This window comes from Trichoderma aggressivum (genome assembly GCF_033847375.1).
Source record: "Trichoderma aggressivum f. europaeum strain CBS 100526 chromosome Unknown scaffold_003, whole genome shotgun sequence".
Lineage (NCBI taxonomy): Eukaryota > Fungi > Ascomycota > Sordariomycetes > Hypocreales > Hypocreaceae > Trichoderma > Trichoderma aggressivum.
In genome coordinates, this window is record NW_026946369.1 from 1,323,369 (window position 1) to 1,336,507 (window position 13,139).

A 13,139-nucleotide genomic window follows, 5' to 3' on the forward strand; every position below is an offset into this window, starting at 1 on the left:
TAGTAGGCTCGCCAGCACCTAAATCACGAGCGTCAATCACTAACAACAGGGCAGCCTCAGTTGAGCCTCCAGCACTGCAATGGCGGGCAGCTGTTTGGCACTGGCAGTCAGTCACGCACCGGCACCTGCCTGCAAAACTTTCAGATTCCCCCCTTCAAGTGCCTGCCTCGTCCAAAATGATCGAGGGTAAAAAATCTTCATCTTTTCACTCCCCAATAATCCAATATCTGGCCTCTCCATTGTCCTAAATCTCGCCATCATTCTTCGCCAACATCGTTAGGACTTACCCAGCTCGGGATTCAAGCCCCTGAGCAGCGCCTGAGCATCGCCTGAGCATCGCCTGCTTATCCCGTTTTGGAATCGACAACAGCTTCACGACAGCTCATCTCTGCTTCAAATAGGAGATCAAACACCCGTCAACCATGTATCACCGCTTTCCTCCGGGTTTGCACAGGCGCCCAGTCTTCGAGCCGCAATGCACCCACGCCACCATGACGAGAATCTACAGCCCAAGTCTTCTCTGTTCCAACTGTCACTATCCCGGACCTTCTGGCTGGCTCTACCAGTGCACGCAGGATAGAGAGGACTTGATAGAGCACGCCGTGGCGAGAGGAGACTTTGTATGGCAACGAAGATGCGACGAAACTCGGCGTTTGTGCTGACGAGCTACCACGGAGAAAATGCTAACTGTGACCGCAACTAGATTAGCATGGACCAGGTCGGTAGTCAGTTGACCCCAATGATGGGCATTCGAAAGAGGAGCCCTGCTGCTCGCGAGGACCGGCTCAGCTTCTTTCAGGAGATCAACCAGGAGCAGCTTTCAAAGTACCGCCCTGACCAGGTGGCTCACATACTCAGGCAGCGTGAAAATGTACGCACCGCACTACCCCTGGAGACCTTTCAAGTCGTTTGTCTAGGCACTGACTGGCATTCCAGGTCCAGCTTGTTATTCAGCGAGACAAGGTTCGCAAGAATAGCGCCGCGATACTCAGTCGCCTCGCTGAGCCTTATGGGCTAGACAGCGCTTCATGTAACATTGGATTCCAGAAGCCGTGGTTGTGCACTCCGCAAGAAGAGTGCCAGTACCGAGTATGCCAAAGCTGTCGTCCTGGCTGTGCAGACCGCGCATTTCTAAGCCTCAACGCCGTTGCCGATGGCGAGGTGCCGCCGACTGCAGCAGCAGGCTACAGCTTCCACCTCCTTGGCCAGCGACCTGTCGTTGATGCGAACGTGCTCACGGATATTGGCTGCCGTCCGGTTCCTCTGGTAAGTTGCTTTGGCGTATAAATAACACTTTACTGCAGTTGAGATTAACATTACTATGCCAGCCTCAATCTTCACCCGCTCAATCTACGCACGATTCACGCGCATCAACTATGAGTGCCACGGACTGGATCGACGCCCAGATAGCTCGTGGGCGCCGTTTGTGGACAAGACAGGGAGATGACGCCGAGATCGAAGAGTACGATGCTGATTTTGACTGGTCTCTGACTCCCAAAGGATCGGGAAACGTCGTGCATTTAAAGTACTCTCCCAAGTGCGAGAATCTGGATGTGCTTGCAGAGGCTGCTGGATCCGGCACGTTTGATCCCCAGCAGTGGACACCTCCGCCGTCGCCAGTGATTCACTTGAATGAGACTGATGACCGCATCGATGATATCGGCTGGTGAGTAGCTAGATTTTAAAACGCTATCTCATTCTTGTGAAGCAGCTAACAAACAAGTAGTTCCACTCCCTCGGAACAGGCTTCTTCCAGTCAGATTGACATGTTGCTCTCTGAATCGGCAGTTTCGCAAACTTCGGCAAGTGGCCACCTTCGTGAGTTGAGCGTCGACGAGTCACCCCACGAAGCAACAAGTGCCGGATCGACTCCTGTATTGGGTGAACGATTTCCTCCATCTCCGCTCAAAGTGCAGCACGGGGTAGCCATGCTAGAGGAGAGCGTCGAACTGGGGGTTCCAGATGTCATAACGCAGGCTTGATCCCATGCTCTCTAGAGGATTTTATCCACCCGCTTTCGTTTTTGTATTATTAGTGATAGACATTGGCAGGTTGACAGCGATCGTTTGTATGAGTCATGTCGCATTGGTGGGTTCGGTAGGAGGCGTTTGTCGAGTCAAAACGACGTTTCTTTTTGTCGCCGCTTGGTCTGAGACGGAGACAGCTGCCTCTGTACATGCGCTGAATGGAATTTGGTCCGTGAAACAAGTGTGTTGCTTCTGGGTGCAGCAACTGTGGCAGTAAGAAACATGATTCGCATTCCCTCGACAAATCTCTGTACTGCCCCTATTCGACACCAAAACAAAGCCAAAATGCATACCGGCAATATCTACCACCTATCCATTTATTTCATCTTCTACCACATGATAAAAGCGAAGAGCCCCCTTTTATTTCGTCCCACCACCGTATATCGCTGTCTTCGTCCGCCCCCTTTTCGCACTTGGTGAGTCTTGCTGTCGTCTTATTTTATTCTTGAAGCAACCCAAGCAAGCGGAGGACAGAAACTCCGAGACTGAGAAGAAGACAAATACCCAGGCGTTGGATTATACACCTGTTCTTGAAGTACCTGCTACTATATCTAGGTATATTTCTCTATTAATTACTGCTACTATTAGGTACTAAGTTGTATGGCCAAATTCGGGTGCTGGCTGAAGAGGTGTTCCGTCATAAAAGGATGGGCTACTTGATTGCTGAATGTATGCACTTATTCCTCTTGTGGTCTTTTTCTGACCTCGGCTTGCCAAGTACACAGCTCAATATTATCGAAGCGGTATATTCAACTACCTTTATATGATTAATCTACGTATGAGTACCTGGCTTCAATAACTTGCGCTTCGGTTTCGACGTCAGTTCATCATGCGATAGTGGCGGATCATACTTTGATCCGGAACCAACGAATGGATTCCCGGATCTCGATGTAGCAAACTAAAACAATTGAATGGAACATCACATGGAAAGTACTTTTTCCCTATACATCTCTTGTAAAAGACTATGCGACATCTAATCAAGGCTGTTTATTGGTCGCCTTGTAAAGTGAGGGGTCAATCGAGTTCTTAACAACTATGAGCCCAACTGTACCCAACTCCTCATCTCTAACAATGCCATCTTAACACCTCGATCTTGTTTGTTTCAGTTTGCTTTCATCATAATGAACTCAACTGCATCGCACTCCCGCAATGTCGGCAATAACGACTTTCGCGGTAATACTACACTCCATCAAGGCGATGTTCACAATGTGTTCAACTACCCCCAGGGTACTAAGATCGACGCCATTCAGAGACGAACCAGGCTAATTACTGTGTGTGTCTAACAGAGAGACGAGAAACTCCACCACAGCCTTTCCCGCTGATCCCATTCAGTCGCGATCCCGATTTCGTCAACCGAGGAGACATTCTCGAACGGATTTCTGCACGCTGCTTGGAGCCAGCCGGTCGAGTGGCGCTGGTAGGCCTTGGTGGTGTTGGGAAATCGCAGCTGGCTATCGAATTCGCCCACAGATTCGCTGAAGAGCATAAGAACATCTGGGTGTTCTGGATTCATGCAGCTACACAGGCACGTGTTCAAGAAGGCTTCAGGTTGATTGCCGACGCCGTGAAATTGCCTGAGCGGAAGCAACCTAAAGCTGATATAGCGCTTCTTGTGCGAAACTGGCTATCCATCGAACATAACGGTAGATGGGTTGTCATCCTTGATAGTGCCGATGACACCGAGGTGCTCTATGGCATAGACGAAAGTGGCTATGGCAAACGGCCATTGGCGGCATACATTCCCAAGACTCGAAACGGATCCATTGTCCTTACCACGCGCAACAGAAGCATTGCTTCTAAACTGACCGGGGGGTACAAGCACATTATTGACGTTGATACAATGTCAGAGACGGATGCGCTTACCCTCTTGGAGAGGAAGATGGGATCTCCTTTGGATGATAGAAGCTTGGCAGAAGATCTTGTCAAGGCACTGGAGTGTATACCGTTGGCTATTAGCCAGGCTGCTGCCTATATACAAGCGAGGAAGCCGCGAAGTTCGATTGAGAAATACCTTGTCGAGTTTGGGAAGAGCGAGCGGGAAAGCATGAGACTTTTAAAGTATGAAGCAAATGATACAGGAAGGGAGGAAGAGGCATCAAATGCAGTCCTGAAAACGTGGACAATATCGTTTGAATACATTCGCTCGCATCATCGCTCTGCGGCAGATCTTCTATCACTCATGAGTTTCTTCGATCGGCAAGGCATTCCCGAGTGGGTGCTTATCGAATTCAGGACGCCAAGCGACAGTGAAGATTCGGAATCTGACACCGAGGACATAGAGTCCGACGATAGCATTGACTCAACCGAGGCTGACGACGATTCTCATGGCGATACAAATGGCAAGCTTGAAGAAGACATATTGATTCTGAGGAACTACTGCCTTATTGCTATGAACGAAAAAGGCGACATATTTGAGATGCACAGACTTGTGCAACTGTCAATTAAAAGCTGGCTGAAAGCTGTTGCACTGCAAGAGACGTTCATGCAGCAATACATTACGCGGATGGCAATGTTGGTTCCCACAGTGAGATATGACAACTGGGCAATGTGCCAGGATCTCTTTGCACATGTTCAGGTGGCCCTTGATTACCAACCGAACGCAGATACCCTAACTAACTGGGCAACTCTGTGTTATAACGGGGGGTTCTATGCATATTCACAAGGAAGATATAACATTGCAGAGCGAATGCTGGTTAAATCTAAGAAGATTTTTGAGAAGAAGTTTGGAGAGAGTGGTCATTGGACTTTGGCAACTTTAACGGTATATGCATGGGTGCTGGCAGACATTGGTCGATTGGATGAAGCTGAGGAGCTACAAGTGCAAGTGATGGAGTCCTTCAAGACGAAACTTGGAGCCGACCACGAAAATACACTGACAAGCATAAACAACCTTACATTAATATATTCTGAGCAAGGCCGATTAGATGAAGCCGAGAAGCTACAACTGCAAGTATTGGAAGCTCGCAAGACTCTGCTTGCGGCCGGCCATCCACAGTTACTCAGAAGCATGAGCAGCCTTGCGTCAACGTATAGGAAACGAGGCCGGTTGGATGAAGCTGAAATGCTAGAGGTGCAGGCATTAGAGGCTTACAAGATGAAGCTTGAACCCAATCATCCAGTTATACTCCAAAGTCTAAGCAACGTTGCATTCATATACAGAGAGCAAGGCCGATGGGATAAAGCTGAAGAGCTAGGGTTGCAAGTATTGGAGGCTTGCAAGACTGAACTTGGAACCGACCATCCAACAACACTTCGATTCATGAATAACCTTGCAATAACCTATCGGGCCCAAAACCGACTTAATGAAGCCGAGGAACTACAGGTGCAAGCATTAGAGGGTGCCAAGATCAAGCTTGGAACCGACCATCCAGACACACTTACCATCATGAAAAAACTCGCATATACCTGGAAGGACCAAGGCCGACATGAAGATGCTCTGGCGCTAATGAAGGAGGCTCTCGGGGCTTACCGGCGAGTCTTTGGCCCACAACATCCCGGTACTTTGGAGTCTTTGAAATATGTTGAAGAATGGAGCAATAATAATGTAGAAGAAATGGAATGATGAAGATGATGCAGAAGATTGGAGTGATGACGATGGAGAAGAACAGAGTAATAAGAGAATTAAAATAGCATAGTTCTACAACATTAAATGCCCTGCAATACACTACATGGGACAGAGTTGTGAGGAATATATACCATGTCCACAAGAATCAATATATAGCTTGTAGAAGTAACCATAAGATTGATTCAATATATTAAACTTCCGAACCATGTTCATGACACTGCATCTCCGTAGCAACTCATCGTTACATTCACTTATCCTCCATCTTCAACGCCTCATCCATACTCGCCTGCACCTTCTTCATCATCTCATCCCCAACCTTCTTCGCATCCGCAAACCGCGGCTGGAAAAACTCCTGCGTGCTCACAAACCGCTTCTCCCACGTCTCAAAGTGCCCCAGCGTAACACACTCCGCCCACCCCCTCGCCGCAAAGGTAAACTCCAAGTCATCGCTCCGGTACCGCTTGTCGTCCACCGCCGTCCGGAGCGTCTCGTCGAGCATCTCCGTGTTGCGGAAGAGATGCTCCGTTACGCCGAGGCGCAGCCGGAAGAGGGGCGTGCTGCAGAGCATGTGGTCGTAGGGCACGATGCCGAGGGCCGCCCAGCAGTCGACCATTGCGAGGAGGGATAGGTGGTTGTTTGGCCGGGCGGGTTCTTCGGGGGTGGGTGTGCCGAGGGAAAAGGCCGTGAGGATGGAGGGCTCGAGGAGTGGGCGTGAGGCCCATGATTTGAACGCGCCGAAGACGCGGTCGCGGGCGGCGTAGATGCGGTCCTTGAGGCCGTCAAAGTTGCCCTCGAGCATGAGCTTGTAGAGTTCCGTGGTGGACTTTGCGTACTGGGCGACCTGCTTGCGGGCTTCCGGGTTGAGAATCGCCAGGCCGGCGTAGACGTGCCATTTCTGCGAGTAGATGCGCAGCATAATGTTCATCTTGACGTTTTCAATACCGCCGACGTACCGGCTGAGCTCCCAGGGATACTGCCTGTTTGCGTGCCACGCCTTGCCCATGGAGAGAAACGCAGCATGTGTGACGGCCTGGGTATCTGCCGTGATGCGGTCGTGCTCCTGGGCTGTGAGATGGACGTATTTCGACTTGAGACAGCTGAGCACGATTTCAACTTTACGGAGAGCTTCGTCGGGAGCGCGGTGCTGGATGAGGACCAGGGGCTGGTTCTGGGGGTCGACGCCGGGGCCGTGGAGGGAGTGGCATGAGACGATGTAGACGTCTGATGGGAGATGAGCTTCAAAGGCCTCGATCTCGGGGGATTTGCAGGAGGTTTGGCCGCCGACGATGGCGCCCATCTTGGTTGCTAGACGACATCGCGAGCGTCAGTTGGACATGCTGGTATACGGAAGAACCATGAGATATGATGGGTATAGCATACAGGGTCCATATTGAGCAATCACACGATCAATAAAAGCCGCCTCGACCGAATAGATGATGTAGTCGCTCGCGCGGGATACGAAGTGGCCGTTGCGCAGAATCTCAATGTTCTTCTAGACGGGAGAGACAGGCTTCAGCATCCGACTTTGTCACGATGGAAGGAAGAAAGGCGACAAGAGAAAGGAAAAGAAACATCATTGCAGTGGAACGAGGCAGCGCAGTGCGTACTTTGCCATTGTATTTTTCTTTAAGGCTATCGTATCTATCTTCTCTGTCGCACGCCAGGATTCTGAACTTGCACCGTTAATTACTCGGTTGTCTTGGGCGAGGCGAGCGTCTACGTGGAAAACAAAAGGGACACCAATTGCAAGGTTTGTCTCTACTATCTTTTCCGACTGTTAGCTTTCTCCGCTTTGTGAAAATTTTCAAGACAAGTCGAAAACAACAAAAAGGGTAAAGGGGATGTTTTTTTTTTCAGACAGGTAAAAGTAAGGTAGCTAGCATTTTCATCACTGAAAGCACAGGTCCGGTTCTGATCACCATAACGGTGGGACAGGCGTCCCTGCGCAATACTCGAGCCAAATGCGCTCATGTCATCACGAAAAAAGGGTAGAAACAACGCGCCAAAGAAGAGAAGAAGAAGAAAAAAGTGTGTGCTTACCTGCAAGAGAGAAAATCTGCCAGAGGCGGAGAAAAAGCATCCATTCTCAAAGACGCAAAAGACTCACCTCCAGCCAGCTTCCGACAGTCTGTCGGCGTACATCTTGCCCATGTCGCCCATGCCAATCAGCCCGACGGTGAAGTTTTCCATCCCCGCCGGGACGCTGGACGGTGCCGAAGCCATTGCGGCCCTGCTGCTCGACGGGGATTCCTGAAGCAGAGGGTTCTCCAATTGCTGTCGCCCAGAAACAAAAGACTTGATTCGTCTTTTTTGTGTGTTTTTTCCCGCTTCGGTGGAAGGCGAGGAAGAAAACAGGGCTGGGTTTGTGGGAGTGGGAAAAAGAAGAAAAAATATTTGCGAGAAGATGCTTTATGTGGTTGAGAAAAAAAAAAGAGATGAGTAAGCGAGGCTTAGTGGGGTCGGGGAGCTTGATAGTCCGATATCGTGGGCCGAGAGTGGAGATGCAAGTATCCGAGCTTTCAAATATCCACGGATTACAAAGTCATTCATTCACCGTGAGAGGAGGCTTCATCAACTCATTTATTTCACTTCTCTTCTTCTTTCTTTAGGCCTTTCTTCCCCCAGGAATGGAAGCAATATACGCCATCGGGTCCAACGGATCCGGCCAACTCGGCATCAGCCACAAAGAAGACGTCTCCGTACCAAAGCCCGTCCTCTTCCACCCCGAGCAGCCCAGCTCTCGCATCGTCAAAGTCGCTGCTGGCGGGAATCACACTCTTCTTCTCACGGAGTCTGGAAAGCTGTACTGGAGTGGAGAATCAGCCAGTGGAGCATGTGGACTGCGGCCGTTCCCAAATATCCCCGTGTTCCTGGAAGCTCGACTCGCAAAGGAGGAGAGTGACGATCAAGTTGGACAAGTTGCTCTTGTTGCGGCTACGTGGGAGGCTTCTATCGTTGTTTCTAAGGATGAACAAGGAAAGAGAACCAAAGTGTTCAGCCTCGGCATAGGGCAGAAGGGAGAGCTGGGCCTGGGAGAGTTGATTGTACGGACACCGTCGGCAACGAGGATCAAAAACTTCCCCCCAGCCGACACAGAGATTGTGGACTTGTCTGCCGGCATGGGACATGTCGTTGTTGTATTGGACAACAGCGAAGTTTACGGCTGGGGCAACTGCCGCAAGTCTCAGATTGGCGAGCCCAGCGCAGTAGTCTTCACGCCCCGGAAGATTGAGGGAGTAAACTTCAAGGTGGTCAGAGCGGTTTGTGCAAAAGAATCTACATGTCTTTTTGGAGAACCAGACAGCGGGAACCTTCAAGTCTTGGGCTCAGATAAATGGAGTCTAATTTCGACAGCCCCTTCAGCAGCCCCGGCTTGGAAAGATGTCGGAGCTAGCTGGGGCAACTTTTACATCCTAGGCCAAGATGGAAGCCTGACGGCTTGGGGACGAGACGACCATGGCCAGCTCCCCCCATCAAATCTGCCCCCTCTCGAAAAGGTGGCCGTTGGCAGTGAACATGTTGTCGCTCTCACAGCAGACGGCGACGTCTTGTCATGGGGCTGGGGAGAACATGGCAACTGCGGACCACAGGTGGAGAATAACGACGTCAAAGGAAGATGGAACGTGATTGCATCGTCAAAGCTCATCCCCCCTGAAAGTAGGATAGATAACATAGGTGCCGGCTGTGCCACTAGCTGGATATCCATCACGTCCAGCTGAAACTACAATTAACTGGAAGCCAACGCATACCACGGTTCTTCGTCCGAAGATCAGTCGGGGAACAAGGCCAGGCCTTGGACATCGGACAGTCTCTGAGTCGGATCCAGAAATGTTGACTCTGCTGCCGTGGGCTGCGCCTCCTCTGTTGGTTCATAGCCACTAGGTCGAGCATCATCCCCGCGTCCCATGTGCGAAACAGAAGGGTTCTTCCTCACGTTAGCCTCCAGTCATGATCTCGACGATTTGTAATGAGAAACTTACAGGATCTGCACTGTGGTCCCATTCTAATCTGGCATCCTCATCGGCATCTTCGTCGCCGTCTCTCACGGGCTCCCATGCCTCGTCTTCGACAAAAAGACTCTCCGACCTGAGTGTTGGCGGCGGCGGCCTCTGAGAGGACCGGAAATCAAATGCCCCAATGCGCGAAGCACTGGCTCTAGCAGCGCTCAGTCGCGGAGTTGCATTTGGTGGCTGCCGTGATGATGATGGTGGCGGCATGGAAGGCGATGCGGCTTGCTTCCGCTGGATATCGGCCATGGATTGTGATGGCGTTGCGCGACGAGAAGTCTCTTCTAAATGCGGCATGGCCTTGCTAATGCTGTTGCTGCCCTTGTTCGCAGCCCCTTTGCGAACCTTTTTGGTCCTCTTTGTGGGATTCCCTCCCCGCTCGCCAACGGTCATGATGAGAAACTCACATGATATGGCATCGCCGGAGTAGGAAATTTGCATGGGCCTTGCAGGAAGGGAATACCGGGCAACAATGGCGTTGCCGGTAATGGCTGCGTGCTGCGAGATTGCGCGAACGTCTTTGATGGAGACGACGATTTGAAGCTTATCTTCGACGTCAATATCGTCAAACTCGTCGGTCTCAACAGCAATCGAGGTATGCAGAGGTTTCTTAAGAACCGCTATTCTCACACGTTAGCTTGATCCCGTTAGAATGTAGAGACTGGTGCTCTTACCATCATCGCTGATGGTCTTCTCGCTAAAGCAAGTGAAATTGACATGATCGCCATCCGTGTTGATGTCGAGGTACTCGGTTCCGGGCCCAAAGTGGTCCACCAGCTGCTTCAAGGTTCTCGACGAGATGCTCCAGTGGTAAAGGGCCTCCTCTTTGTTGAACTTTGCATGCACGGGCATGCTGACTTCAAACGGAAGTCGGTGCGTAGCTGTCAGTCCATTTCGGAAGATGATTCGCGCAATGAAGCGGCTCTTGACACCTTCTCCATCTTCAATGGCGACATCGCAGCGGTCTATGATACTCTGCTTGTCCGCGTCGCCTCGCGATTCTACTCCAGATCTGCTGCGGAAGAGAGAGGCCAGGCCCTAGGAGCGACGATTAGCTTGCTGGAGAAAGTCGTTCTCAGATAGAGTAGAGAATCTCACCCTGATGTACATGGAGCAGAAGAATTTCTCCTGAAACTGCCCCGTGCCCTGATACTGGTAGCGCCCAAAGAAGCGGCTGGTCGCGAACCGGAAGCTTGCGTAGGCTGATTTGGAAGTGTTCATTGTGGAGAGGAAGAACTGTCCACAAGGTTAGCAGCTGCTGGTGGAATATCGGGAAAACTAGAGGAGATTTGTGATTTGTCGTTACCGAATCCTTTCGCGCTTCGATGGATACATCCTCGCTGAATTTGCTCAGGCAGTTGAGGGCATCTCGAAACGCCGTGACACCCTCTTCGCTGAGGGTGAAGGTCAGGACGGCCATGGCGGCATGAGATTAAATTATGGAGGGAGCTGCGATTGGTTGATTCGTCCCGTGACGTTGAAAATGGAGAATCAAATCATCATTATGAACAAGAAAGGGATTTCACGTGTTTGCTTCATGGAGAATGAAGCCGGACTCATGAAAGTGGATGTGTTGAATGAGCTTGTCGTTCACGAGCCACTGCTGAAGATGCACTGGGCGGTGGTTGTGGATATCGGGGTAAACCGCATTGACGCATATTTACCGCCTTTATGAATATTATGCATCGAACGCGATCTTGATTCCGCGCTCTCAACTGTCTTCATCAAAAGCTGTCTGCATTCAAAATTAACTTCAAAATATGATATTGTCGTTACTTCGTGATATTCATTCTGTATCCTTGAGACGACACACCCGTGCATACTCCTCATCTTCGCCTTCAATTATCTCATGTTCGTCGTCAATCACCATCTGCTTCTTCCCCCTTTCGGCCCTTTTGGAATGGTGTTTGTCAACGTGCCTTTGGAAGTTATCTCGCCTACTAAATGATTTGTCACAGGGCTTGCAAAAACATTTCTCGTTTGGGATATTGTGCTCCTTTGCATACTTCTTGTGGGATACCCAGTAGTGCCTATTTCGCGCCTTGTTGTCTGCAAATCGTTTGAGGCAGCCCCCTGGGCTACTTGCCTCGCATGGTATCTGTTTGTTATGGGTATTCAAGTGCTTTCTGTTGAGAGATTACAAGTTAACTTTGTATACCGTAGTATCGTGTAATGGATGGAATTGTTTACTTGAAATTGCCGTCGTGCTTCTTCCACTCGTCGCAACACCATCTATAGCCAGGCCGAAGTTCCCCTGAGAAGGCATTAGACGTCAATCACGACCAGCGCTTGAAAGGAGGCACTTACCGGTGGGGCTCGTGTCTGATGAAGGATCATTGAAGCTGACGGTGGAAGAATTTCCCGCTTCATCGTCAAAATTGTCATCATCCATATTGGAAGGGGTTAGCTCGGCACTCATTTCCGTATTGCTGCTGCCCCAATCCATGCCTTGAGGATAGTTTGCCGTGTAATAATCCATTGTTGTATCGTTTAATATATTCTGATTCATAGTCAAGTCTCTTGTTATGCTCTCTGTTGTTTGGTCGTATGATATATCGTTGGTTAATGTTTCCGTTACCAAATTGTGTTCCAAGATGGCCATCAACTCATCCACGGACATGTTATTCGCCGTTAATTCGTTCAAGTATGCTGTTAATTTATTTTCAAATTCGTCGTTTGTTGTAATCCTGGCGGTCCAATCACTACCAGAAAGGTCTCTGTTCTCAATCAATGCCCGACAAAGTTCAGCCAACCCAGGGGTGTGGGAGTAAAGGCCGAACTCATGTGACAATCGGTTCAACTAAGTCGAACAGATGGGAATGTCATGAGAGAGATACGCATCTGATGGACCATTGCTCTCCGCTTGCGACGAGGGCGATGTCGTCTCGGAATACTCGGAGCTATCCCAAGTAACAGAAACATCGAGACCCTCTAGATTGTTGTCCCAGGCTGACGACATTTCAGGCGTTGGTCCAGGGCAGTATATCTGATTCAATGGGTCGATAGCGCCAATATTGACATCATATAAGAATAGATCCATTTCCGCAGAATTAAATAGTAAGTCAGGGTCATTGTCGGGCTGCTCCCAGGATACCACATGAGGCACATCAATCATGTATGATTCGGCTTCAACGCCGAGATAAACACCAGCCATATTTGCAGCCTCGTTGCATGTAACTTGTTCAAGGATGGCACGGCTGCGCAGTTCCCGAAGCTGCAAAGATCTTCAGCATTATCGCTGTGGGCTTGGGTCATGGAAAAAAGTTCACCTTGTGCCTCTGAGGGCTACCGATTGCTGGCACTGAACCGCGTCTCTTCCTGCGCTGGACTCTCATGTCGATTTTGACGGAGCAGTGATGGATGTAATTCTTTGAATTGCTTTTAATGTCGCAAGCGACGGCCTGCGCGGCGGTCTTTGAAGCCGACACAGAAACGAAGGGGAAAGGGAGAGGCAGGGCGGATATTATAGATATTTTTCTTCATCCCCCATCCAACGCGGTATCTTAGATATCCGCAAGCAAAACAAATGCAATACTTGAC

General features: G+C 50.1%; 6 protein-coding genes across 6 annotated transcripts; 3 read left to right on the plus strand and 3 right to left on the minus strand.

Moving 5' to 3' along the window:
• Nucleotides 1-709: 709 nt before the first annotated feature.
• On the plus strand, nucleotides 710-1,982 carry Triagg1_1520 (uncharacterized protein; the record flags this gene model as incomplete). The annotated part of the gene is made up of 4 exons (XM_062895600.1): nucleotides 710-871; nucleotides 937-1,266; nucleotides 1,329-1,666; nucleotides 1,727-1,982. The coding sequence occupies 4 exons, from the start codon at nucleotides 710-712 to the stop codon at nucleotides 1,980-1,982; spliced, it is 1,086 nt and encodes a 361-aa protein (XP_062759859.1).
• Nucleotides 1,983-3,148: 1,166 nt separating this feature from the next.
• Triagg1_1521 (uncharacterized protein) lies at nucleotides 3,149-5,589 on the plus strand (the record flags this gene model as incomplete). Its single annotated transcript, XM_062895601.1, has 2 exons — nucleotides 3,149-3,254; nucleotides 3,314-5,589. 2 exons carry the CDS (start codon nucleotides 3,149-3,151, stop codon nucleotides 5,587-5,589), a joined length of 2,382 nt encoding a protein of 793 aa, XP_062759860.1.
• Nucleotides 5,590-5,839: 250 nt separating this feature from the next.
• Nucleotides 5,840-7,815, minus strand: Triagg1_1522 (uncharacterized protein; the record flags this gene model as incomplete). The annotated part of the gene is made up of 4 exons (XM_062895602.1): nucleotides 5,840-6,897; nucleotides 6,973-7,084; nucleotides 7,200-7,260; nucleotides 7,700-7,815. The coding sequence occupies 4 exons, from the start codon at nucleotides 7,813-7,815 to the stop codon at nucleotides 5,840-5,842; spliced, it is 1,347 nt and encodes a 448-aa protein (XP_062759861.1).
• Nucleotides 7,816-8,219: 404 nt separating this feature from the next.
• Nucleotides 8,220-9,311, plus strand: Triagg1_1523 (uncharacterized protein; the record flags this gene model as incomplete). Its single annotated transcript, XM_062895603.1, has 1 exon — nucleotides 8,220-9,311. The coding sequence occupies one exon, from the start codon at nucleotides 8,220-8,222 to the stop codon at nucleotides 9,309-9,311; it is 1,092 nt and encodes a 363-aa protein (XP_062759862.1).
• A 50-nt stretch (nucleotides 9,312-9,361) lies between these two features.
• On the minus strand, nucleotides 9,362-11,019 carry Triagg1_1524 (uncharacterized protein; the record flags this gene model as incomplete). Its single annotated transcript, XM_062895604.1, has 5 exons — nucleotides 9,362-9,517; nucleotides 9,573-10,219; nucleotides 10,274-10,637; nucleotides 10,698-10,835; nucleotides 10,906-11,019. The coding sequence occupies 5 exons, from the start codon at nucleotides 11,017-11,019 to the stop codon at nucleotides 9,362-9,364; spliced, it is 1,419 nt and encodes a 472-aa protein (XP_062759863.1).
• A 766-nt stretch (nucleotides 11,020-11,785) lies between these two features.
• On the minus strand, nucleotides 11,786-12,934 carry Triagg1_1525 (uncharacterized protein; the record flags this gene model as incomplete). Its single annotated transcript, XM_062895605.1, has 4 exons — nucleotides 11,786-11,853; nucleotides 11,907-12,248; nucleotides 12,411-12,813; nucleotides 12,869-12,934. 4 exons carry the CDS (start codon nucleotides 12,932-12,934, stop codon nucleotides 11,786-11,788), a joined length of 879 nt encoding a protein of 292 aa, XP_062759864.1.
• Between the last annotated feature and the right edge of the window lie 205 nt (nucleotides 12,935-13,139).